General features: G+C 53.3%; 1 protein-coding gene across 2 annotated transcripts; it reads left to right on the top strand.

Moving 5' to 3' along the window:
* Nucleotides 1-1,701: 1,701 nt before the first annotated feature.
* LOC120396050 (short transient receptor potential channel 2-like) lies at nt 1,702-25,903 on the top strand. Of its 2 annotated transcripts, XM_039520935.1 has the most exons (14): nt 1,702-1,802; nt 1,888-1,954; nt 6,791-7,483; nt 8,196-8,402; nt 8,856-9,020; nt 9,743-9,917; nt 11,920-12,120; nt 13,233-13,395; nt 17,385-17,477; nt 18,128-18,320; nt 19,293-19,420; nt 22,624-22,693; nt 23,713-23,845; nt 24,573-25,903. In XM_039520935.1, the coding sequence occupies exons 2-14, from the start codon at nt 1,940-1,942 to the stop codon at nt 24,935-24,937; spliced, it is 2,601 nt and encodes an 866-aa protein (XP_039376869.1). In that variant the 5' UTR covers nt 1,702-1,802; nt 1,888-1,939; the 3' UTR covers nt 24,938-25,903. The 2 variants fall into 2 exon arrangements, with proteins under 2 accessions (XP_039376869.1, XP_039376870.1); XM_039520936.1 differs by lacking the exon at nt 1,702-1,802 and having other exon boundaries at nt 1,876-1,954.
* Nucleotides 25,904-26,654: the final 751 nt, after the last annotated feature.

The raw sequence follows: 26,654 nt of genomic DNA, 5'->3' as shown, positions 1-26,654 counted from the left end.
GCGGCGAGGGGACACTTGATCCTGGTAAGAATGAAGTCCTATCAGGGAGGAGCTCGCTGGGCAATTAATACTGATTTTCAATAAGTCTTGGACACTGGGGAAGTTCTAGGGGACTGCAAGAAAGCTAATTTTGGGCCAATATTTAAAAAGGGTAAATGGGATGACCTGGGTAATTATAGGCCTGTCAGCCTGACTTCAGTCCTGGGAAAGAGAATGGAGCGGCTGATATGGGACTCAATTAATAAAGAATTAAAGGAGGGTTAAAGGAGGATTAATAGTTGGCTAGCTGCTAGGTCTCAAAATGTAACTGTAAATGGGGCTCATCGAACAAGTGTGTCTCTACTGGAAGTCCGCAGGTATTGGTTCTTGGCCCTATGCAATTTAAGATTTTTATTGATGATCTAGAAGAAAATATAAAATCATCACTGATAAAATTGCAGATGACCCACAAATTGGAGGCATGGTAAATAATGAAGAGGACAGGTCACTCATACAGAGATATCTGGATCGGTTGGTAAACTGGGCACAAGCAAACAATCTGTGTTTTAATAAAGCTAAATGTAAATGTCTCCATTTAGAAAGAAAGCCTGCAGGCCGTACTTCCAGGCTGAGGGACTCAATCCTGGGAAGCAGTGACTCTGAAAAATATTTGGGGGTCATAGTGGATAATCAGCTGAACATGAGGTCCCAGTGTGATGCTGTGGCCTGAAAGACTAATGCAATCCCTGGGATGTATAACCAGGGGAATCTCGAGTAGGAGAAGAGAGGTTATTTTACTTCTGGTGTAAGCACTGCTGGAATCCTGTGTCCAGTTCTGGTGCCCACAATTCAAGAAGGATGATACATTGGAGAGGATCCAGAAAAGAGCCACAAGAATGATTAAAGGATTAGAAAACCTGCCTGATAGTGATAGACTCAAGGAGCTCAGTCTGTTTAGCTCAACAAAGAGAAGGTTAAGGGGTGGCTTGATCACGATCTATAAGTACCTACGTGGGGAACAAATATTTAATAACGGGCTCTTCACTCTGGCAGCAGCCTAAGGTCTAACATGTTCCAATGGCTGGAAGTGGAAGCTAGACAAATTCAGGCTGGAAATAAGGCATGAATTTTTAACAGTGAGAATAATTAACCATTGGAACAGTTTACCCAGGGTCATGGTGGATTCGCCATCGCTGACGATTTTTAAATCAATAGTGGTTGTTTTTCTAAAAGCTCCGCTCTAGGGATTATTGTGAGGCAGTTTTCTGGCCTGTGCTGTACAGAGGGTCAGACAAGGTGATCACAATGATCCCTTCTGGTCTTGGAGTCTGAGATAAACCTGGATACTGAATGTGAGGGCTGTACCCCAGCAGCCAAACCCATTCTTTTGATGCTCTCCAGAGAGGCCTGTTGGATCTAAGCAAGGAGTTCATTTGCTGCAGGGAAAGGATTAAGGTGTGAAAAGGGGCTGGAGAGAGAGAGAGAGAGACAGAGGAAAGAAAAACAACCAGAGAAAAACACCTGTAGTTTCCCCGCAGCAGTGTGGGAGGGCGGTTGCCGAGTTGCCTCTGCCCTCGTTAATTTCGCCCTCTGGGTGCCTGGAGCCGCCCTGCTCTCTGGGGAAGGGGCAGGTGGGTCCTGCTGCTCTTACCTGGTCATACCCATGCCAGGGACAAACAAGACCTCATCTTGTCCCAGGGTGCTGGAGGGAGAACGGAGGAAGGAAATAAGACGCCAGCTGCTGCCCAGGTGGAGGGAGAAGGGCAGAAATCGGAGCTTCCTGGGCTGAGCCGTGGCATAGTTCGGAACTTCATCTTGTGAATGTGAATGGCCTTGGGCAATGGCTCTGAGCCAGAGCTTCTCCCACTGGTGACCAGGGCCCTGAGCATCCTCTTGCCCTCTCTCCAGCTGGCTGCTTCTAGGCAAGGAGCGACCGGCGCAGCGGAGTGATCTGCTGGCCATGGAAAGCATCATGGTGAGTAACAGAGTCCTCTCTGTAACAGCCCTGCCATGGTGAGACCCGCCTTGCCTGTCCTGTACCAGCATTGGGGCCACACGGTGCCCCGTGGGGTAATGCTCCGAGGAGGAGCAGGGAAAATTGGTAGGAAGGTTGAACAACATGATGCTGGCCACTTAAGACAGGGGCTTCTCCTCGGCGAGGGTCCTTGGCTCACCCAGTCTATTGCATGTGGGTGGCACATGGAGATCATGTGCTAAGGGGCTTCTCAGCCACTGTGATCTTCAGAGCGCTTTGTGAGAGGCCCTCTCCTGGGTCCCGCTGCTTTCTTTCCCCCTGGCTGGCTGTGAGAGCTCCGTGACCAGTGTGTGACCTGAACAGAGCAGGAGAACCCTGGGGTGAGGTTCATTTAAAGAAGCGCTCTTGGGCATTTAAAAGATGAGTGGGGCGAGAGAGGCATGGATGATGCCGGGATGGGTGATGGTTTCTGCACCAAGTCTGAGACAGTATGAGACCAAGCCATCAATGGAGTTGCAGCAGGCGTGGTCTGGCCCCTCAAATCCCTGGCCTGAATCATATCACAGCTGGCTCAGCCCTTCATCCTTCCAAGGGGCTGCAGAGGTACCGACTTCCAGGCAGCGCACAGTGTGTGGCTGGATCTTTTAAGGACCCAGGGGAGGGAGGTGCAGTCTGTTGATCTGGGAGCTAGGAACTCCTGCCTTCTAATCCCATCTCTGCTGCTAAATCATTTGCCTCTCTTGCACCTCAATCTCCCCATCTCTAAAATGGGGCCAATGAACTATTGCCCGGGCCTGGGGTGAATTTTAAGGATTTGATATTAGTAACATGCTTTTGAATTCATGCTTGTAAGTGGTGGGGATTTGCTCAGGAACCCTTATCCAAAATATCCCCCACCCCCCAATGCACACAGTTGTACTGTGCTCTGCTCAGCTGCTTCCCTCCACTCCAGAGGTGGCTGCATTTTAGTGGTGCTGTATGTTACATGCTTTGGAGTCGATCTGGACAGGAGCATCTAGTAATATAAAATGAATATTTTGTCCCGTGTATTTAGTTACTGTTAATAACCCAACCTCGGAGGTGAAAATATTAATCAGTCACGCTCGAAAGAAGCAGAGGACACTGCAGAAGTTCTGGGGCTAACAGGAAAGCTATTTCTCGCTCTATGTTTGTGCAACAGGTAATGATGCAACAGCTTAGCCATCTGAGCAGCTGCTCCCCTGAACATAGGACATTCTTTGGAATCCCAGACTGTACCTCTGTCCTTCCCCACAGACCTGCTTCTGTGTCATTTGCAAGTGACTGAGATCAACTTCTGTTCTCTGGACTGTGGAGAGGATGGAGGTCTGTGATGATGAGATGCCTACAGTGCCACACATGAGCTTCTCTGCTGCTAGTAGTAGCCCCCCCCCCCCGTTGATGGGACACTAGCTGGGGAGGGCTCTGAGTTACTACAGAGAATTCTTTCCCAGGTGTCTGGCTGGTGGGTCTTGCCCACATGCTCAGGGTCTAACTGAGCCCCCTATTTGGAGTCAGGAAGGAATTTCCCCCAGGTCAGACTGGCAGAGACGCCTTCCTCTGCAGCGTGGGGCCCAGGTCACTTGCTGGTTTGAGCTAGTGTAAATGGTGAATTGCCTGTAACTTGAAGTCTTTAAACCATGATTTGAAGACATCAGTAACTCAGCCAGAGTTTAGGGGTCTATTACAGGAGTGTGTGGGTGAGGTTCAGTGGCCTGTGATGTGCAGGAGGTCAGAACAGATGATCATGCTGGTTCCTTCTGGCCTTCTGAGTTAATTACAATGATCTCCCTATGCCACATTTCTGTGTAGTGCTATTACAGCCCATTTAGATCTCTGACATTCTCTGAGTTTCATTTCCCCCCTTTTACAGATGGGAAAACTGAGGCACAGAGCAGGGATGTGACTTGCCTCACAACACCTAGTGAGTCAGTTGCGGAGCTGGGAGCTGAACCTAGCTCTCCTGACTTCTCTGATCTTAGCCAATGTGACAGGCTGAATTATTCTCCAGCCAGAGCTCCTTTGCAACTAGTTCCTTGCAAATGGTCAGTTACCAAGCTGAGTTGGTTAGTTCCAATTGGGTGTTGAAGTCACTCACATGGCATTGTTTCTCTTGCGTGACTAGATAAGCATCACTCTCACAATCAGGTGCCTGGTGCAGATAGTCCCCTGGAATTCAATCCCCCTTCACCTCTTCTGTTCTTCGTACATATTCTTAGGAAGTGAGCACAACAGAGACTTAGATATGAACCAAAGGATACAGCTTGTTCCCATCCACTCAGCAGGGTTTGAACCTCAGAATACCAGCGCCATAGCACAGCCCCCTACCACTGGAGCTAAAGGAGTGACTCCATTTGCTGGCAGTGGTGGTAGGTTGTTATCCTTCAGGTGGACCAGCCTCTAGAGCAGAGGTGGGCAAACTATGGCCCGCAGGCCACATCTGGCTCGCAGGATCGTCCTGTCTGGCCCCTGAGCCCCTGGCCCCTTCCCTGCTGTCTCCCCTCCCCTGCAGCCTCAGCTCACCGTGCTGGCAGCACCCCCCGCAGGGGGGGAGGGGCTGCACTGCAGAGGCAGGGGAGCAGGCGAGCGGTGCAGGTGGCGGGAGTGCGAGGAACGCGGCCGGGGGACTCAGGAGGAGCACCGGGCAGCCGCGCAGCTGGCTGGAGAGAAGCAGCGCTTTGAAGGGGAAACCGTCGCTTCTCTCCCGCTGCGTGGCTGCCCCTGCTCCTCCTGAGTCCTCCACCCACGTTCGCAGGGCCACGTTCCGAAAGGATCGGGGGGCGGGAAGTTGGATAGGTGGTGGGGTCCCAGGGGGCAGGGGTCTCAGGAGGGGGTCAGGGGACAGGGAGCAGGGGGGGTTGGATAGGGGTTGGGGTCCCAGGGGTGGTTAGGGGTGGGGTCCTGGGAGGGGGCAGTTAGGAGACAAGGAGCAAGGGGGGTTCAAAGGGTCAGGGGTTCTGAGGGGGGCAGTCATGGGTGGGAAGTGGGAGGGAGTGGGGGCCAGGCTGTTTGGGGGGCACAGCCTTCCCTACCCGGCCCTCCATACCGTTTCACAGCCCCAATGTGGCCTTTGGGCCAAAACGTTTGCCCACCCCTGCCCTAGAGGGGCCGTTCCCAGCTCTTTGCCACTCTGACTGCTCTGAGCTGTTCTCCCCACCGCAGGCTGTTGTTGTATCTGGCAGGGCCCTTCTGAGCAGCTGTGCCTGAGCCCGGCACCCAGCCCCCACCTTGTTTTTTGTTCTTTAAAGAGCATCCCTGGCTGGTTTCCAGCTCCATTTGGCTCTAATGCAGTCGAGGTGCTGTGAAATAGCCAAGCTGTGAATTCAATCAGGCATGCTTAATGAAACCTGGGGAGCTAATTAGCCAGCAGGTAATTAGGCAGTGCCACCACCTTTCTCCCGAGGCGGCATGTGTTATGTTACGCGGGGAACTGCAATCTCTGAGCCTGGAAGGGGAGGAGTAAGGGAAAGAGGGGTTCCCAGCTAGCAGCAGGTCTCTCTCATCCCCCATTCCAACATACTTCTCTTTCCTGACAATTCTGCTGCTCAGAGAGAGAATGGCAGCGTAGGGGCGAGGCTGGGTCTGAAAAGAGCTGCTGGATCCAAACTGAGAGAGCGCGGTGGGTGAGGAGGTGGCCTGTGATGGCCTGTCTACCTGGGGGAATTTCAGTTCCCTGACTCGGGTTCTGATGTCTTGTGTGCGAGGCCCTGGACAGGGGTTTGCCTCGGCTGCAGACTCCAGGGGCAAGACCTTGTGCATGTCCCTTAATCTCTCTCCCCATCTGTAAAAGGGAAGAATAAAACTTCAGCTTCCTCTCTCCGTCTTGTCCCTTTGAGCTGTAAACTCTTGGATGCAGGGACTGGCTCTTGCTGTGTGTACGTACAGCACCTAGCACAGAGGAGGGGCGGATCTCACCGGGGGCCTCTTAGCACTGAGGTAAAAAAAAACAACAACAATCCAATGATGGCAAGGGCTGACGGTATGGGGGGCAGAAGGGAGAGTTCAAGCCAGCCCAGCCCCCCTAAATGGGAAAGAACCACTGGATGCCAGAAGCTCGAGCCCGTATCCTTGAGCCAAATTCATTGTTGGGTAGCTCCAACCAATTGACAGCCGTGGGGAGGGGCTGGGTTCTGCTCTCAGGTACGTCCCTGGAGTAATTCCACAGACCTCAATGGAGCGACTCTGGCTTTGCTCCAGCATAACTGAGAGCCAGATACATCCAGGTTACATGGGTTTGCGAGTTCTCCAGGAATAGCCGCCCTGCAGATCTCGGGATGCTACTAGCTACTCGTAGGAGGGACATGATCTGATGGCTAAATCGGGACTGAGATTCAGGACGTCTGGGCTCCTGTCTGGGAGGAAAAGTGCTCTAGTGGCTAGAGCAGGAGGTGGAATTCAGAACGCCTGGGTGCAGCTGGCCACGCTCCAGGGATTTGGGTTCACAGGGGATTTTGGTATTTGTTCCAATTTGGAATGAAAGCAAATTTACTGAAATGTCCTGGCAAACTGGAGAGCCCTAAAAATTCCATTTCTAACCCCCCACACGATGGCATTTGTGAAAGATGCATGTGAAATTGACCGTCTGTGGCTGCTGTTGCCTAGCACGCATGAAACTGAGGAGAACATCAATTCTGCTCAGCAGAAAGGAGCTTGCCATTCTCAGGCCGCCCAGTCCCCACCTCTAGCCAGGGCTCCAGCAGCTGGCGGGCTCCTTTCCAAGGAGCTGGTGCTGGGAGCCTGCCAGCGGCAGAGCCCTGGCTCCAGGTGGGGGTTACGCAGAGGCATGCCCACCACTGTGCCACTCTCTGCCCCTCGCAGCAACCCAACTGGAGGGAGATAGTCAACAGGAAGCTGAAGTTCCCCAGCGAGCTCCTCGACGCCATCCAGGAGGGGGACCTGTTGCGGGTGCGGCAGCTGCTGCAGGGGAGCGACGGGATCCTGCAACAGCAGGCCGACAGTGAGGACCGCGCGTGGCGGGAAGCCCTCAACCTGGCCATCCGCACGGGCGGTGGGGAAATCACCGGGACCCTCCTGCGCTACGTCAAGTTCGACTTCCGCCAGATCCACGAGGCCCTGCTGGTCGCCGTGGACACCAACCAGCCCCAGGTGGTGAAGATGCTGCTGGACCGGCTGGACCAGGAGAAGAGCATCAAGATGGACATCAAGTCCTTCTCCATGGCCTTCTTCGACCGCTCCATCGACAACGCCCGCTTCGCCCCCGGCGTGACGCCGCTCACCCTGGCCTGCGAGAAGGACCTCTACGAGATCGTGGACATGCTGGTGCAGAAAGGCCACGCCATCCCCCGGCCCCACAAGATCTCCTGCACCTGCCTGGAGTGCAGCAACGGCCGCAAGTACGACCTGCTCAAGTTTTCCCTCTTCCGCATCAACACCTACAAGGGCATCGCCAGCCGGGCCTACCTCTCCATCGCCAGCGAGGATGCCATTCTGACCGCCTTCAAGCTCAGCCGGGAGCTGCAGCGCCTCTCCTGCAAGGAGCCAGAGTTCAAGGTGAGGCTCTCCGCGGTCTCCATGCTGAGGCTGGGGTCTCCGTTCCGCTCTCCGTCCATCCTTGTTCTGCGGGTAGCCGTGGTTGTGTGCTCAGAATACAGGGTTCCACCTCCCCTGGGGTGACGGGTCTGCAGGACCCAGGGAGCGAAGAGAGGCAGGTGCAACATGCTAGACTTCAGTGGAGTTACACCTGCTTCTACCAGCTCTGAATTTGGACCCTGGGGGTTTAACAGTCATCATCCCTCCCCAGTGTGAGCCAGGGGTTGGGGGGGGGGATGAATTTTGCCTCCCCCTGATTCCACTCCGGGGAGATGTTCAAACATGTGCATCCTGGCACCCACGGGAGCCGAATCCTCTATTGAACCTGGCTGAGATATTTGCCTCTCTCCCACCCTGCAGCAGGGAGTTCCACAGGTTAATTTTACATATGTACATGTGCGGCCCTCTCTCTCTGAGCACCTCTTGTTGTGCTGTTATGGCAGGGGCCCCACAGAAATGGCCCCTCTTGACTACGGTCATACAGTCATAGAAATGTAGGGCTGGAAGGGACCTTGAGAGGTCGGCAACTCCAGCCCCCTGCGCAAATAAAGGAGGCAAAGCCGTGACCGACCAGAGACAAAGAGCACAAGGAAAATCCTTGCAGCAGTAGAAGGGGATGGGACCTGCGCTCAGGTACTGTCCCCTTGTGCCCCCGCTTGTTCCCCTCCCGCAGCCAGAGTACCTCTGCCTGGAGCTCCTGAGCCAGGAGTTCGCCTTTGAGCTGCTGGGGATGTGCCGTAACCAGAGCGAGGTGACAGCCGTGCTGAACGACCTGGGGGACAGCGAGGAGGAGGAGGAGGAGCTGGACAGCCAGGCCTTCGAGGAGGGCATCCCCAACCTCGCCCGGCTCCGGCTGGCCGTCAACTACAACCAGAAGAGGGTGAGTCCAGAGAGGAGACTGGTGTCCCTAGGCGGCGCTCAGCACTGAGCCAATACCTCAGCATAGGACTAGGGGGCGCCGCAGGCACAGTCTTTCAGATGAGACGTCACTAACGATCCCTGGGAGTCAGGGTGTGAACCCCGGGGACCGGTTCCAGGGTGCACCGTTCCTCTCTAAATTCCCCCCTCGAATATCACTTGGCTGTGGGATCATCCTTCACCCCATGCCCATAGCCCTCGTGCAGTGCAGCTATGCAGCGGCTAAACCATGTGGCACCCAAGAGGTGGCTGCATGTCACTGGTAGGTGAGGGCTCCTTAGAAACAGAGAGTGCCTGTGTACGGCTTTGGGACCTTTGGGGCTGAAAGGGCTGGGGCAACAGAAAGCTACTGGTGGTTATAAATATTTTTGTTCCCAACTGACTGATTTCCTCCCGTCTTGTCTTTCTGGATCAGTTTGTTGCCCATCCCATCTGCCAACAAGTGCTGTCGTCCATCTGGTGCGGGAGCCTGTCGGGCTGGCGCGGGAGCAACACGCTCTGGAAGTTCTTTGTCTCCTGTTCCATCTTCCTGACCATGCCCCTCCTGAGCCTGGTGTACTGGATTGCCCCAAAGTCGCGGGTGAGCAGCCTTCCAGGCCGCGATGGGACCCAACAAGGGGGCAGATTCTCCCTCATCTGCTACTGCAGCGTTCTTACATCTCCTTCTGGTGCAGCCAGTGCTGGGCCCTCAGAGACCAGAGACTGGCTAGAGAGACCTCGGGTCTCATCCAGGTTGGCAATCCCTACGTGCCCATGGAAACTTGATTGCAGCTCTACTGATTTCTCTCCCTAGAACTGAGCCAACAATGTGTGGGTGTGAATTATCCACCTATGTCCCATGAATTTGAACTCCACCATATCTCTGCCCCTTCTGAGTTCATTCTCCATTGTTCCAGCACTTCAGATTTGCTGCTGCAAATGCTCGGGTAGGGGGAGATTTATGCTTAAATATTCCCCCTCGCTCAACTGTATGTTGCATATTGAGCCCCAGTCTGCTTGGGGAGATCCTTACATAACACACTGGCTAAGTGTGTGTCGTGGCCTCCGCTAACAGCTGCTTCGCTGTAGGGTAACAGCCTACTATTGCTGTCTGCTAATAGAGTCCCTCCCTTAGCTCTGCATGGTGGTGCTGATGACCCGAGGAGAGGCAGTCGTTGCGTCTGTGCAGCCCCACCCAGTGAGTTCAATGGGTCCCTGTGCAGGCCAGGATGAGCGTGGGGCTGTGGGTCTCTTCCCTCCATTGGCAGCTGTGGGACTCTTTGCAGCCCTGAGGTGTGACGCTGCCTGTGCATCCCTGGGCAGGTTGGCAAAATGCTGAAGATCCCAGTGATCAAGTTCCTCCTCCACTCGGCCTCGTACCTCTGGTTCCTGATCTTCCTGCTGGTGGAGTCCTTGTTCCTGGAGCACAAGCATCACATCTTCTTGGGACGCAGTCAGATCGTGTGGGAGAACTCCCTGCACATGGTCTGGGTGGCTGGTAGGTAGCTGCCCCTGTCGCCTGGCAGGGATGAGTGTTGGCAGGGGACGACAAAAGCACAGGATTCAAGGAGAAGCAGGTGGCTGCTGCTGTCTTAACTAGGGTGCTTAGGCCCTGTGTCAACTGTCTGCACCCCAGGGAATCCCACCCTCTGGGCACAGCCCCCCCACTCCCGAATCCCTCTGGGAACAGCCCCCCCCAATCCCCAAATCCCTCTGAGCACAGCCCCCCTGCCACCCCTCCATCCCTCTGGGCACAGCCCCCCCATCCCTCTGGCTACAGCAACCCTGACCTTGGAATCCCTCTGGGCACAGCCCCTCTCCCCCCACGAATACCTCTGGGCACAGCCCCCTGCCCCCCCGAATACCTCTGGGCGCAGCCCCCTCCATCCTCTGGGCACAGCCCCTGCCCCCGAATACCTCTGGGCGCAGCCTCCTCCATCCCCTTGGAACAGCCCCTGCCTCCCCAAATCCCTCTGGGCACAGCCCCACTCCCGAATCCCTCTGGCTACAGCCCCCATCCCTCTGGAGCCTGACCTCTGAATCTCTCTGGGCACAGCCCCCCTGCCTCCCCGAATCTCGCTGGGCACAGCCCCCCCCATCCCCGAATACCTCTGGGCGCAGCCCTCCTCACCTCTGAATCCCTCTGGCCACAGCTACCCCATCCCTCTGGCCACAGCAACCCTGACCTCTGAATCCCTCTGGGCACAGCCCCTGCCCCCGAATACCTCTGGGCGCAGCCCCTCCATCCCCTTGGAACAGCCCCCCTGCCTCCCCAAATCCCTCTGGGCACAGCCCCCCCACTCCCGAATCCCTCTGGCTACAGCCCCCCCCATCCCTCTGGCTACAGCAACCCTGACCTCTGAATCCCTCTGGGCACAGTCCCCGCCCCCCATCCCAATGCGTAGCAGCGGGGGCTGGGTCTAGAGGCGTGAAGGGGGGTTTCCTCTCCAGGGCTGACTGAATTCTTGCCGCCTCTGCTGAGACGGCCAGCACGGGGCCTGGTGGCAGTTCCTAGAGGGACACGCGCCCGTCTGGGACTGGACCGAGACCTCTCACTGCCCGCGCTGAAGCCAGCACAGAGGCAGCGGCTGTTAATAATCTTCAGTCCCAAATCAGCCCCCCGAAGGGCTTTGTGTCCCTAAGGTCTTCTCAGCTCCTACATTGACAGGAGGTTTCAGGGCAGATAGACGTGGGGAGAGAAATTAGCCTCCAGCAGGCAACACTGTCTGAATGTGCCGGGCCCCAGGGCTCTGGGGAAGAGAGAACAGCCGACGGGAATGAGTTGGGTGGATGGTTTCCCTGGCCCTGGTACGATGCGATAATCAATTAGCTGTGAAGGGAGCCGCACTCTCCCTTTGGAATCGGCTGAGCTGAGCCCCTAGGGTCGGAATCCTCCCGTGAGCACCGGCAGCGATTGCCTGCCGCAGGCTACGTGCTCCCGGGGCTGTTTTTGTTTTTAAGCCCAGTGCCCAAGGGGCTGCTGGATGCAGGCGGCGGGAGGGGATTCAGAGAAGAGCAGCAATGGGGATGAAAGGGCTGGAGGCACCGATCCGTGGGGAAGGGATAAGAGGACTAAGGGCCGGATGCTGCATCCATTGCAGTCCAGGGTGAAACCCTCCCCATGGGGGCAAGGCTGGGTGCTGGGTCGTCTAGGGCCTGGGAGCGGCCTGCAGATCTCTCCAGGGTGTAGATCCCTGGGGTGGAGCATTTAGGGGGCCGTAGCGAGGAGTCATCGTGACTTGTATCGCGGAAGCCCCTGGAGGCCCCAGCTGCGATCAGGACCCTGCTGTGCCGGGTGCTGTACGAACACCCTGCCCACGGGAGCTGACGGGGCAGAGACGCAAGGCAGACGAGGGAGAAGAAGAAAGGATGATTCCTCCCTCCTCCTCCCCCCAGTTTGCAGAGGGGAAAGCTCTGCCCGGAGGCTGAATCCAACCTGCCCCCTGGGGAGGTGTCAGCCCGAGGGGGCTTGGTGCTCACGCGTCACCCCGCCCTGGCAGGCTTCTTCTGGTACGAGTGCAAGGAGGTGTGGATCGAGGGGCTGCACAGCTACCTCCTGGATTTGTGGAACTGCCTGGACGTCGTCATCCTCAGCCTGTACCTGGCCTCCTTCGCCCTGCGGGTGCTGGTCGCCGGGAGGGGCCACCTGCACTGCCTGGACGCCCCTTCCTCGCCGGAGTGCTACTACTTCACCAGAGCCGGTGAGCAGCCACCGCCGGGGCACCCTGGCTTTGATCTCAGCCTCCTTCCGCCCCCTCCAGCCGCTGGCCCGGCCCCGCTCCTCCTGCTCGGCGTGTCTAGTGCTCCACGTTCATCCCCAGCACGGCTACTGCATGGCTCTGCCTCACTCCCCCCTGCCCCACTGCTGGGCCTCGGCTTTGCCCTGCAGAGACACCTCTCTCCGGGGGAGAGGAGCTCTCTATGGCCTATTCGCTCCTTGGCCTCTTACCAACGAGGAGGCCTGTCAGTGCTGGCAGGGACAGTGGCTTGGCGACTGGCTTTGGATCATTTCCCCAGGCCCCCTCCCCCCGAGCCGTCCCATCCCCTCTGTTCAACCTCCGCATACCCTGCTTTGAAAGATTTCCCTTTCCAGCTCATGGCTGGACCTTTTCCTCCCCCCACACGTCACTGGCTCGATGTGAAGGGAATCTCTGGCCTGTATTAGCTGGGTGATCAGACTCGGATCTCTCTGGCCCCACAAGCTGGGAATCCGTCAATTCCCTGCCCAAGCGGTGCTCTGAGAACACATCACCCCCCCGCATTTACTGATGTTAGCAGAGAAACAGCATTAATGAAAGAAAACGTGATCGTTATAATACAGTAAATTAAAATACCGGTCGCTTAAATAAACCAGGAAAATTTCCCCGGCCGCCAGCAGGGGTCAGCGACAGACCGTTCTGCAGGGAGCAAATCTGCAGTGTTCTGGTTGTGGGGATCTGGCATAAAGTGGTAAGAGCCGGGCCTTGGTAGTTGTGATTATTTCTTGCTGGCGAAGCACTGATGGAGGGGCGGGGGGGTTGAGGAGCCCGCCCTGGGGGCAGGGTTTGCTTTTGGGGAGCTAACTGGAGCATGGCTGTGACTCTGGAATGACAATTAGAGGCACTTTTATATGGTAAGTCTGTGTCATTATCCTCATTTTACCGGTGGGGAAACTGAGGCACAGAGCGGGACAGGGACTCACCCAGCAGGCCAGTGACGGAGCCAGGAATAGCCCTCAGTCCCAGCGCCTTATCCAATAGGCCACACAACGAAGGCCCCCTCCCTCCCCCGCTTTCCAGCCTTGTGTCTCTGAGGTTCCTCTCCCCGTGTTCAGGACGGCACGAGTGGCAGCCCGAAGACCCCCAGTTCGTCGCCGAGGTGCTGTTTGCGGTGACCAGCATGCTGAGCTTCACCCGCCTGGCCTACATCCTGCCCGCCCATGAGTCCCTGGGCACCCTGCAGATCTCCATTGGGAAGATGATTGACGACATGATCCGGTAGGGGCTGAATCCCTTCCACCCTCTGCCCCCCCACCCACCTTGGGGAATGAGCTGCTGGGCAGCCCGGGGGGCTGGCACTGCATATTACCCACTGGCAGCTGCCTTGCATGTTGCCCCATGTTTCCCTGGCAGGATGCCTTAGCCCCATCCCTGTGGATCCAAGTCCATGGCTTGGTCTATACTTAGGTTGCCGTAGCTACAACAGAGCCAGGGTGTGAACCCCCCCAGCCTACCCCCCGGCACAGTTCCAGCTAGGTCCAGGGAAGAACGCTCGGGGCGACAGTGTTCCTAGGGTGACGGAAAACCCCTTCCTGGGCTGACAGCCTCATCTCCACAATGGGGTTATGCAGACAGAGCCACAGTGGCATAGGGGTCCAGCTTAGCTGTTCCCACTCAAGAAAGATCTTGAAGTCATTGTGGATAGTTCTCTGAAAACATCCACTCACTGTGCAGCGGCAGTCAAAAAAGCAAACAGAATATTGGCAATAATTAGGAAAGGGAGAGATAATAGGGCAGAAAATATCATATTGCCTCTATATAAATCACACGATTAACTCAAAAAAACTTAATCGTGATTAATCACACCGTTAAACAATAGAATACCGATTGAAATGTATTAAATATTTTTAAATGTTTTTCTACATTTGCAAATATATCGATTTCAATTACAACACAGAATACAAAGTGTACACTGCTCACTTTATATTTAGTTTTGATTACAAATATTTGCACTGTAAAGAACAAAAGAAATAATATTTTTCAATTCACCTCATACAAGTACTGTAGTGCGATCTCTTTATTGTGGAAGTGCAAGTTACAAATGTAGGGTTTTTGTTACATAACTGCACTCAAAAACAAATCAATGTAAAAGAGCCCACAAGTCCACTCAGTCCTACTTCTTGTTCAACCAATCACTAAGAGAAACAAGTTTGTTTGTGGGAGATAATGCTGCCCACTTCTTAATTACAGTGTCACCTGAAAGTGAGAACAGGCATTCGCATGGCACTGTTGTAGCTGGCGTCGCAAGATATTTATGTGCCAGATGCGCTAAAGATTCATATGCCTCTTAATGCTTTGGCCATCATTCCAGAGGACATACTTCCATGCTGATGATGCTCGTTAAAAAAAAAAAGCATTAATTAAATTTGTGACTGAACTCCTTGGGGGAGAATTATATGTCCCCTGCTGTTTTACCCACATTCTGCCATATATTTCATGTTATAGCAGTCTCGGATGATGACCCAGCACATGTTGTTTGTTTTAAGAACACTTTCACTGCACATTTGACAAATGCAAAAAAGATACCAATGTGACATTTTTAAGATAGCTACAGCCCTTGATCCAAGATTTAAGAATCTGAAGTGCCTTCCAGAATCTGAGATGGACGAGGTGTGGAGCATGCGTTCAGAAGTCTTAAAAAAGCAAGACGCTGATGCGGAAACTACAGAACCCAAACCACCAAAAAAGAAAATCAACCTTCTGCTGGTGGTATCTGACTCAGATGATGAAAATGAATATGTGTTGGTCCGCACTGCTTTGTATCGTTACCAAGCAGAACCCGTCATCAGCATGGATGCATGTCTTCTGGAATGATGGTTGAAACATCAAGGGACATATGAATCTTTAGCACATCTGGCATGTAAATATATTGCAACACTGTCTACAACAGTGCCATCAATGCAAATGCCTGTTCTCACTTTCAGATGACATTGTAAACAAGAAGCGGGCAGCATTATCTTCTGCAAATGTAAACAAACTTGTTTATCTGAGTAATTGGCTGAACAAGAAGTAGGACTGAGTGGACTTGTAGGTTCTAAAGCTTTACATTGTTTTATTTTTGAATGCAGGTTTTTTTTGTACATAATTCTACATTTGTAAGTTCAACCGTTCTGATAAATATCAGAGGGGTAGCCGTGTTAGTCTGGGTCTGTAAAAGCAGCAGAGTCTTGTGGCACCTTATAGACTAACAGACATTTTGGAGCATGAGCTTTCGTGGGTAAATACCCACTTCGTCGGATGCATGTTCTGATAAAGAAATTGCACTACAGTATTTGTATTAGGTGAATTGAAAAATACTATTTCTTTTGTTTATTACAGTGCAAATATTTGCAATAAAAATAAAATGAGCACTGTACACTTTGTATTCTGTGTTATAATTGAAATCAATATATTTGAAAATGTAGAAAACATCCAAAATATTTAAATGAATGGTATTCTATTATTGTTTAACTGCATAATTAATCATGCAATTAATTGTGATTTTTAAAAATTGCACGATTAATTACGATTTTTTTAAATAGCACGATTAATCGCGATCAGTTTTTTAATCGCTTGACAGCCCTAATATAAATCCACGGTACACCCACATCTTGAATACTGCATGCAGATGTGGTCACCCCATCTCAAAAAAGAGATATTGGAATGGGAAAGGGTTCAGAAAAGGGCAACAAAAATGATTAGGGGTATGGAACAGCTTCCGTATGAGGAGAGATTAATAAGACTGGGGGTGGGATATGATAGAGGTCTATAAAATCATGACTGATGTGGAGAAAGTAAATCAGAAAGTGTTATTTACTCCTTTTCATAACACAAGAACTAGGGGTCACCACATGAAATTAATAGGCAGCATGTTTAAAACAAACAGAAGGAAGTATTTCTTCACACAACGCAGTCAACTTGTGGAACTCCTTGCCAGAGGATGTTGTTGTTAGTATATAGGTCTTTTTGTTATCCTGAGATAGAATTTTGGTTTTGACTTTTTGATACTCTAATACTAAAATGTGTAAACAAGGGACAAAGACACTGATGTTGCTTCTGCCTAGCCAGCTGGATTTGTTAGTACAATGGGAACAGATACGAGCAGTTAAAGTGTTACTCCAGAGCACATTTTAAGGTTGCCTCAACCCCTATCTCAAGGCAAAGTCAAGCAACCAGTTGGGAGGGGCAAAGGGGCTTTGGGGAGGGGAGGTATAAAACACTAGAAGACCAAAGAAATGCCTGTCCCTGACCGCAGCACAACCTCACTCCTTACTCCTCCCATGGGGTACAAAAGAGGTGGGATGAAGACCCCAGACCCAAAATGGAACATGACTCTAAGTTGTAAGAGGTGGGACTGTGGGCGTGCATTGCAGGTGTAGCTGGGCCTGCTAAGGAGGAGGAGTTGGGAACAGGGAAAGGGGAAATGAGAATGGGAATAGGGAATGGGCAAATGGGAATGGGGAACAGACAAGGCTCTGCAGCATCGGAGCTGGGAAGGAGGACATGGCTAAACACTCTGCGGTGTCAGAGCTGGGAAGGGGGACACGGGGTAAACGCTCTGCGGTGTCAGAGCTGGGAACGGAACACTGGGGAACAGACTCTGCCGGCGTGTAGAGCTGTGACCATGTTTGCTTGGAACTAACCCCAATAAACGTTGCATTGCCTGCACTTCGCACTTCTGGTCTTCTGCTTTCTGTCTGCATGACAAGAACCAGGGGAGGAGGTGAAGGGAAAGCCCTCTAACAGTTATGAAGGCCAAGACTATAATATGGTTCAAAAAAAAACTAGAGAAGTTCATGGAGGACAGGTCCATCAATGGCTATTAGCCAGGATGGGCAGGGATGGTGTCCCCAGCCTCTGTTTGCCAGAAACTGGGAACGGGCGAAGGGATGGATCATTTGATGATTCCCTGTTCTGTTCATTCCCTCTGGGACACCTGGCATTGGCTACTGTCAGAAGACAGGATGCTGGGCTAGATGGACCTTTGGTCTGACCCAGTGTGGCCGGTTTTATGTATGCCACCACAGTCTCCATAGTGTCATCGTACCAAAGGGTGAGAAGGATAATTGTCTGGCTGAGACGGTGCCGGTGCTGGGGGTGGGCCAGTGGTGAATTTGTGCGCTGGACACATCCCCACTATGAACAGGGCTTATCAGACTAGAGTCCTCCAGGTCAGGCCGTGCGGCTCCCTGCCTCTCTGATCTCCTCTCTGGGCTTTCCCCCCACAGGTTCATGTTCATCCTCATGATCATTCTCACCGCGTTCCTGTGCGGACTCAACAACACCTACGTTTACTACCAGGAGTTCCAGCGGCTGGGGAAGTACGGCCTCCCGGCTCAGGGCAGGGCTGAGCTGGGCCAGATGCTTTGCATAGCGATGCCTGAGGCTGAGAGAAAGGGTCAAAGGCCCCTGCAGTATCCAGGCGATCCCTGGCCCCTGGGCACATGCCAGTGACGTGAATGGGGTTGTAGCGTGAGCAGGGAGCCGAGGGGCAGCACTTTGGGGTGCTCTGCGGATGAAGCCTGTGGTGGAACTGGGAGGCCTGGTTTAGAGGATTCCAAGAAGCCCGGTGGGGGGTGGGCTATGGGGAAAATGAAGCTGAAGACAGCGATGAGGACTCAGAGGGGATGTGATCCAGTGTTTGGGATGTCCGGGCACTTCAGGAGGGAGCAGGGTTGTGCGGGGTGCTGGTGGGGATTTAACAAGGAATAATGGGGTGAAAATATAGGTTGCATCTCAGTCAAACCTTCCTGGGGGCCCAGGTGGGTGCTGGCAGGTGCCTCCTGAAGGGTCCTGTAGGAGTCAGGACTCACTCAGGAAGATCTAGTGGACACACAGGCCAATCCTGCCTCCCCTGGGAAGCGGTTGCTGATGTCGGTGGGGTCAGGATCGGGGCTGTCTCGCACACTTGTTAGGGTGGGGAATGCCCGGCTTGTAACCAAGCCCTGCTCTTTGCCGCCCCCTCTGTCAGCTTCAACGAGACGTTCCAGTTCCTGTTCTGGACCATGTTTGGGATGGAGGAGTACAGCGTGGTGGACATGCCCCAGTACGCCCTGGTGGAGTTCGTGGGGCGGGCGCTCTACGGGATCTTCACCATCGTCATGGTCATCGTCCTTCTCAACATGCTCATCGCCATGATCACCAACTCCTTCCAGAAGATCGAGGTTAGGGCTGCTGGCAGCCCCGCCAGAGTGTGGCTGCACCCCGGGCCCCGCCCTGGAGCAGAGTGACCCCGTGGTGAATGGGCCTCCTCTTATGCAGCTTCTCTTCTCCTTGGCACTCTCAGCCCTGTTAAAATAACCAGCAATGGGGCAATTCCATTCAGCCTCCCCTAAATCTCCCTCCTCCTTCCTCCCCCAAGCCCCCATCAAAATACAATCCCTGTTGTTTGTCGTATTGCTGTGCACTATCGAGAGGGCTGTGGTGCCCCACACCAGAAGTGGCTGCATTTAATCCTGTTGGGTATAGTATTGCTGTGCCCTGTCTGGTGCCCCACCTCAGAAGTGGCTGCATTTCTCCCTCACACATGCACTGGGGACCCTTCTTGTACAAGGGTGAAAGTCCCCTCTGTGCAGCCAGTCAGTATGAGTCCCTCTGCTGACGACCCTGCACTGGGCACAGCTCTTGCAGTGGGCCTAGCATGTGTCCTTTGGCATGAGAGCACTTTCCTGTCACCGAGCAAGCCCGCTCCTGCCCGGCTGCAGAACAATGGCTGGCGCATGCTGGGGAAGGGTCCCTGGGTGCATCCTTAAGCGGATCAGGCCCCGCCCACCAGCTGGGGATGCCCAGGTGTCACACCAGCTAGCGCCACACCTGTGATCTTGATGAGTTTTGCAGCCAGTTCCCAGGAACCGAGCCGGCCTCCATCCCAGAGCCTCAGCCCCATGGCTCTCCCCGGTGATAGAACTGTCTCTCTCCCCTGCATGTGCCGATGCCGTTCAATACCATTTCACCCATTATATGGGGCAGGTTGTGAGACCAGCTGGCCGTGCTCTGAGAGAATGGTAGCGACCATGGGGCTTCTAGAGGGCGGGTGGGAAGATCACACACGGCCTCAAAGGTCTCTGATGGCCGCCCAATGCAGGAGGCAGGATTGGCCCCAGCGTAGATCACAACCTGCTTTCCTTGCTTTGCAGGACGATGCGGACGTGGAGTGGAAGTTCGCCCGCTCCAAACTCTACCTGTCCTACTTCAGGGAGGGCCTGACGCTGCCTGTGCCGTTTAACATCATTCCCACACCAAAGTCCCTCTTCTACTCAGTCAGGTGATGTCAGCTCCGCAAACCGCACCACGTGCGTTGGCAGTGAGTCACCCTAGTACATGAGCACCTCAGAGATGTTAGTCAGCTCAGCCTCATGAGCCAGAATAATCCCCATTGTACCTGTGGGAAACTGAGGCACAAAGTAACTTGCCCAAGGTCGCTGTAATGGGGCACAGACGCACCTGGTGGCGCCTCCTGCTGGTTGTCTCAGGGACTTAGCTCTTTTCCAGCCTGGGCGCCCTCTGCAGGCTCGTGTCCTGCTTGTAGCTGGCCCTGTGTCCCTCCTGGACCCCAGTGCCCCTTTACCCGAGGGCTGCCCCCTGGCAATACCCCCACCAGTCTCTATAGGTCTCCCCTCTCTGGGAAACCCCCAACCCTCTAATCCCCACTTGCCTCTCAAGGGTCAGGCAAAAAGGGCAGAAAACCATGCTGGTGGTTATGCTGGTGGTTATTTCAATACTTAGATTTACCAGCACTTAACAACTCAAACTTACTCTCACTTCACTAGAAGTCACCACCACGAGTTCCCGCAGTTCACCCTCCAGCCTCGCAACTCCCCAGACCTTGATGATGTGATGATTTGATGATTTCTAAAAATCAAAAAATCTTACTATAAAATAAAAATCAAAAGGTTCTTCCAATCCCATCCAATACACCACCCAGTTATACCCAATTATAACTTAGAAATACATGCTATAGCATAATTAGTAAAACTAAACTAAAATTTATTAAATTAAAAAGAAAGAGAAGAAAAAGAGACAGAATCAATAGACAGACAGACCAATTCTCACAGACTGAGGTTCAAATACATAGTAGAGAGAGTTGTAGTAGAAGAAAAGTCCTTTAATAATAGTAGTCCATAGTCCAATTTCCATATTCAGGGTGGCTCAGTCAATGTCAAGGGATCTCATATCTTTGGCTTAAAGTTTTCCCCACCCACCCCTCTTGAAACCAAAGGAGAGGGAGGATGAAGGAGGATACATTCCAGCAGCACTACATTTCTGCAGCAGCTGAGAAAACCCTCTCCCAAATATCTTCTCATTAGCACAGAGTAATTTATCCATTAAACAGTTTTCCATTAAACATTAAACAGTTCAGGAAGACACACACTAGACAAAGAGACAAGACAGAAATAATACTCATTCATCATCAATTCAAATATATTTTTGATCTCTTTTTGATCTTTGAATTAAAACTATAGCAATATACAAGACACTTGTTTGCTGACATCAGAACCCTAGGCAAACCCCTCACCTTCTACTAACAATGCAGACTTGCATTCATTCATCTATTCATCTATTCATCTTTCTATCTTTCCTCAAGGGTTCACTCACCCATCAGGTCAGTCAGGGAGTAATTAATTAACTCTTTCTGGCCCTGTCACCTTTCAATGAGATATTATATCACAGTCATAACATCACAGCCTCAGTCTGGGCTACTGCCAGTCAACATCAAGCCCCCGCTCCCTGGGGCAGAGTGCAGGGTAAAAACCACTCATCATAGACAAGGGGGTTCGGACCTGCTGCCTTCCTCTGCCTCGGACCAGCCCCTGCAGCCTGGGGAGTTGCCAGCATGGAGCTCCCCTGGCTCTCCCTAGCCCTGATTCACTTCCAGTAGGCAGCCAGGCCCTGCTCTCTCCCAGCCTGCAGAGAGACTCCTCTTGGGCCTCTGGCTCACAGCCTTCCTATAAGGGCCAGCTGGGCCCTCATTAAGCCAGCCACAGCTGTGGCTGCTTTCCAATCAGCCCAGCCTTTCCCCTGCCACTGCCCTCTCCCAGGGCTGGTTTAAGCCCTTCAGAGCAGGAGTGGGGTAACCACCCCACTATAGTCACCTGGGTAGGGTTTCACTGGGTAGTGTCCACTGGCTCCCTCAACACCTTTGCAGAGCAGTGGGTGCTGTCTGGGGTTCTCTGCTCCAGTGTCCCCATCCGGTACCCTCATTTTGAACCTATGACCTTCACCTCACTCCCTGGTTTTCTCATTTGTCGTCCCTCATGTTCATTTGATCCCTGGGTCCAGTGGTCCCTCCCACTAGGCTGGGGGAGGGGGCTTTAGAAGTGTGGGGGCTTGTGCCTGCCAACCCCCGGGTTTCCAATAAGACAGGGAGTCTGTGGTGGTTCAGGGAATTGAACCCATATCTTCTGAGTCCTCATCCAGGGCCTTTGCCACCAGGCCATCCAGCCACTGGCCTTTCCCAGCCTGGGGATCAGCTACTTTGCAAAGAGAGTCACTTCTGTGCCAAGCTGGCTGAACTGGTTTTGTTCAAATCTATTTTCAACCCAAAATATCCTTTTTTCAACTATGAAAAGTTGTGAGGAAAATATTATGTTGGGTTGTTTTTTCAGAAGTTTTTCAGATTTTGTTTGACCAAAAAACCCCAGAAAACCAGAAAATTGATTTTTTTTTGTTAACTGGTTTTTCCCTCTTTCTCTCCCTTTCCCCTCATTTCAGTGGGAAAAGGGTGGGGGGAAAAGTGAAAAAAGTTAAAAAATTGGAACATTTGGAAAGTTTTCATGAACCATTTCAAGTAAATAATTGTTTTTCTTCGGAAATGTTTCTCCACCAGTTCTCCTGAGGAGACCGAGACGGGTTTGGAGAAAGGAACTAATGCAGGGAACGCTGGAGTGTTCCCCAAAGGAAAAGCGATGGGGCGAGGCCTTGGGGGACGAGGCGGGGCAGGGGTGGGGCCTTGGGGAAGAGGTGGAGAAGGGGCGTGGCCTCAAGGGATGAGGTGGGCAGGTCCTCGGGGGGCTGGTTACCAGCAATTAGAAAGGTGGCAACCCTAATACAGAGGCAGTTGCTAAAAGGCTGCTATTTGCGGCCCAGTGCCCAGCACTCGCTGAGACGAGTCACTGTGGGGTGAAGCGTGTCCCCCTGGCCTCTAGCTCTCAGGGCGTGTTGGCCGCAGTGCAGCTGGGGCTAGCAGACCCTCTCAGCGCCGCGGCTTGGTAGCTGTTGAGGTTAAAAGTTAGGGGATAAAATCTCTTCTGAAGGGTCTGAACTTGAATTCTGGAACGGTTCGGATCTGAACATCGTGGCTGGGGCTCATCTCTCCGTTGGGCCAGAACCAGAAACCGGCTCCAGGCTCCCCCCGATTTTGGATCCCTTTGGACCTGGATTCAGATTTGAGCGTAGCGTCCCCAGGGCTGGCTGTACTTCGGTGACAGCCCCCTCCCCCGATGACACATGTCCTTCTGCATTCCCCAGGGGCATCTTCCGGTTCCTTTGCTGCTCCAAACCCAAGAGGCAACAGGATTACCCCCCGATTCCCACCATCGTAAGTTCCCTGTCTGTCTGTCTGTCTGTCTGCAGACCAAGCCCTGGGGAAAGCTACCTTGGCAGTGAGGCTGCTTTATCCTCAGGCTTGTGCTCCCCTGGAGTCCGTTGCAAACAACTTCTTTTCCAGTCGTGTCCTGGGATATGTAGGGGGCAGGGGCTTCCCAGAATTCCATCTGCCTGACTAGATCCTGTCTGGGTGAATTGCACCCACACGGACTGTAAAATGGCTGCATGAAGAGGTGTCAGAGTAGCAGCCGTGTTAGTCTGTATCCGCAAAAAGAACAGGAGCACTTGTGGCACCTTAGAGACTAACAAATTTATTTGAGCATAAGCTTTCGTGGGCTACAGCCCACTTCTTTGGATGCATGGAATGGAACATACAGTGAGGAGATATATACACATACAGAGAGCATGAAAAGGTGGGAGTCGTCTTACCAACTCTGAGAGGCCGATTAAGTAAGGGAAAAAAAACTTTTGAAGTGATAATCAGGATAGCCCAGTACAGACAGTTTGATAAGAAGTGTGAGAATACTTACAAGGGGAGATAGATTCAATGTGTGTAATGGCTCAGCCATTCCCAGTCCCTATTCAAACCTAAGGTGATTGTATCTAGTTTGCATATCAATTCCAGCTCAGCAGTTTCTCCTTGGAGTCTGTTTTTGAAGCTTTTCTGTTGCAAATGACATTCAATGACAGACCTGCGGGTGGCAATTTTGTAAGTATTCTCACACTTCTTATCAAACTGTCTGTACTGGGATATCCTGATTATCACGTCAAAAGATTTTTTTCCCTTACTTAATCGGCCTCTCAGAGTTGGTAAGACAACTCCCACCTTTTCATGCTCTCTGTATGTATATATATCTCCTCAATATATGTTCCATTCCATGCATCACAAGTACTCCTGTTCTTTTTGCATGAAGAGGGCAAGTGAGCCCCCCGGCGTTGCAAGATGCCAGGTAAATGCTAAGCCGTGCTGGTACCTGGTGCCTGCATAACCTTGTTTCCCACCCTCTTCAGGCTAACACTGCCTTGGAGGACGTCGGCCTGGGCGGGGAGAGCCGCCGTTCCTATCGGCTGCAGGTCATTAAGGCTCTGGTGCAGCGCTACATCGACACGGCCAGGCGGGAGTTCGAGGAGAGCAGGAGGAAAGGTAACCCTGGCCCTGCGCGGGGCCTTGGGCACTGGTGAACCTCGGGCTCTCCTGTTCGCTGCCTGTGGCACGTCCAGCCTAGTCTGCTGTGGGCTGGGATACTCTGGTCTCATTCGGTTGCTGGGCTTAGCGTCTGGCTGGTGGCCTGTGATACATGGCAGCGCACACTGGATGCTCTAAGGTCCTTTCCGGCCTTAAATTCTGTGACTAACTGGCAGTTCTGGAGAGCCCCCTCCACCCTGGCAAACAAGGAGGGCCTGACTGGGACTCCATAATACACTGGGGAGGGGAGGGAAGAAGGGGGCAGGATGAGGGTCAGGAAGAAGCAGGTGTCACACCCCAGCAATGTGTGGGTCACATCTCCTTCTAGTGGCCATTGCCCTGAAGGATAATATCCTATTACTGCTGCCATTCAGTGGAGTCACTCCTTTAGCTCAGGCAGTAATGGTCTGTGCTACGCTGCAGAAGATCCATGCGGACGCCCCATGTGGTAGAAGGGCAGTGGCACCTGGAAGTTGGAGCCCAACGTGCCCACGCTATTTGCTCACCCCAAGAACCAGCTCCACACGTGGGTGTGTCTAAGGGCAGAGCTGGGGATCCTCGAATCTCAGGAATGCTCTTGAGCCCTAAGAGGTGATGGTTACCCGTGGGCTGCTGTGGGCGCAAGGTGGGCTGGCTCTCCCCATAGCCCTGCCCTCACCTGGCCGTGCCTGCGCTTTGTTCACAGACCTGGGGAACCGTATCACCGAGCTGAACAAGTCGGTGTCGCGCCTGCATGCGGAGGTGAAGCGCCTGCATCACAGCCGGCCCACCCACCCTGCCCCCGCCAGCCCTCTGGATGGGGCCAGCGTGCTGCACAGATATATCCTGCGAGTCCAGGACAACTTCCAGAACTTCAGCCAGGCCTCGGGCAGCTCCAGCCCAGGCTCCCCCGCCCAGGTGATGGTGCACCAGGACGGGGCTGCCGGGAACGACCCCAAGGCGCTCTCCCTTGGCCCCCAGCACGCGATGTCTCCCGGGGACCAAGCAGAAGAGCCAGAGGACCCGAGTTCCCGTCCAGCAGAGGAAGCCGACTCTGGCCCCAGCCTCTAGTGGCTCAGGGCAGCGTTTCCACGGCGACACAGAGCCAAGCAATAATAGCAACACTCATCACTTCTAGTGCAGCCGAAGGATCCCAAAGCGCGTTGTATGCTGCTCCTGCTGGCTTGTGCCCCAGCCCAAGCAAGCAGGGAGCTCGCTGCCTCTCCCACACGGGGTCGGGGATGGGGGTTGAAGCGTGGCTGATGGCCCAGTCAGGCTCTCTGTCCACCAAGCCGCTGCTTTGATAGAGAGCAGTGTCTGCGTAGCCGAGCTCCCTGCCCAGTTATTAGGCAGATGGGCTGTAGCACCAGCTGGGTTTCTTTTACTTTGATTCAGTGTTTATGTCAAGTCCTTGGGTGTTACAGACTGGGCCCCTGCAACTTAAATATAAAGCCCTGGAGAAAATACCTCCACCCACTGTCCCACCAGTGACATGCTTCCCCCTCTGGGGTGCCACGAGGCAGCTGACTGACAGCGATTTTTTGATCCGAGGGCTGCCTGGGTCACAGTGGAAAGAGAGAGCGAGCAGGGGCCAGAAGTGTGTCTGAGCAGGGGGCTGGCCCAGTGGCACAGGACTAGCACAAGGCACTGTCATGCTGGGGACCCTGCCTCAGGGCCAGGCTGGGAGTGCTGCAGGGTGCTCGGCGGGGGATTGACTTGTCCTCTAGGGCCCAGCTCCATGTGATGCTGGAGTGGGACAGACAGGCTGAGCAGTGATGTGCAGCCATTGTATAGACTGTCCCATGTATCCGTCTGGGAGGGAAATCAAGGGGATTCCTAGAGACACCGAAGCCAGTCCCTGCCTTCCTGGCCTGGCAGCTGAGATCTTGCTCGTAGTCTGTTATAGGTGCAATTCTGCGATCAGGAGGTAGCCAGTTAATGAACCCAGGCAGCTGCCGCCTGGAAGTGTGGTTCTGCTCTGACACGACTGGCCCTGTGTGTGTGGTGGGGGCAGAAGGGGGGATCTGTGCTTGTTGTGTGTCAATGACTCCAGCTCAATTTGCGATAAGAATATTTTGCTTTGGGTTTTTTCCCCCCTCCTCTAATCGCCAGCTCCGCAAATTCCCACTGGGATCTGAATGTCAAGCTGGGTTAACTTCTGCTTCTGCGTGCTCCTGGGAACATTTCCATGGAGGTTAGTGGGCTTAGGATCAAAGCCTTCAGCACATTTCTCACACCAGTTTAGTTAGTGCCCAGCTATGTCTGCTATAGAAGATTGACTAGCTAGATTCCTGAAGCTTGGGAGCTGTCGGGAAGTTTCGAAGATGTAATATTCAGACAGGCTCTGTCCTGGCTTCCGATCTGTAACTTAGTGTTTGTAGCCCAGAAAGTGTAGTAGGTTCCGCCTGGGTCTTTAAAACAATGCACAATGGAAAAGGGGCTCATAAATATCCTATCTCACTGCGGAAATAGGAGTGAATCAAGCCCAGCTTTGTTTCTTTAACGCTTTGTATTCACATTGTAGAATAAACTATTGTTTCGTCCCAGTAAATACCAGTCTTGCGCTGCTGTGTCATTCGTCGCTGGGGAAGAGTCTAACATTGCAGAAGTGAAATCTGCAGTCCTAAAGCGAGATCTCCATTGGGAGTGGAGGCTGGGGGATAAGGCGGGGGCTTGGTTTGGAAGACCATCTCCCAACCCTTTGAGCTCAGCTGGGACCCACTGTGAGCAGATTGATGCAGGATCTGTGAGAGCGACAAGTTAGGTCCAGTGGTGAGGGCCCAGGGCT

Source organism: Mauremys reevesii, linkage group 1 (assembly GCF_016161935.1).
Source record: "Mauremys reevesii isolate NIE-2019 linkage group 1, ASM1616193v1, whole genome shotgun sequence".
Classification (NCBI taxonomy): domain Eukaryota; kingdom Metazoa; phylum Chordata; order Testudines; family Geoemydidae; genus Mauremys; species Mauremys reevesii.
Note: the sequence above shows the minus strand (reverse complement) of the source record. Positions and strands in the feature narration are given on the sequence as shown.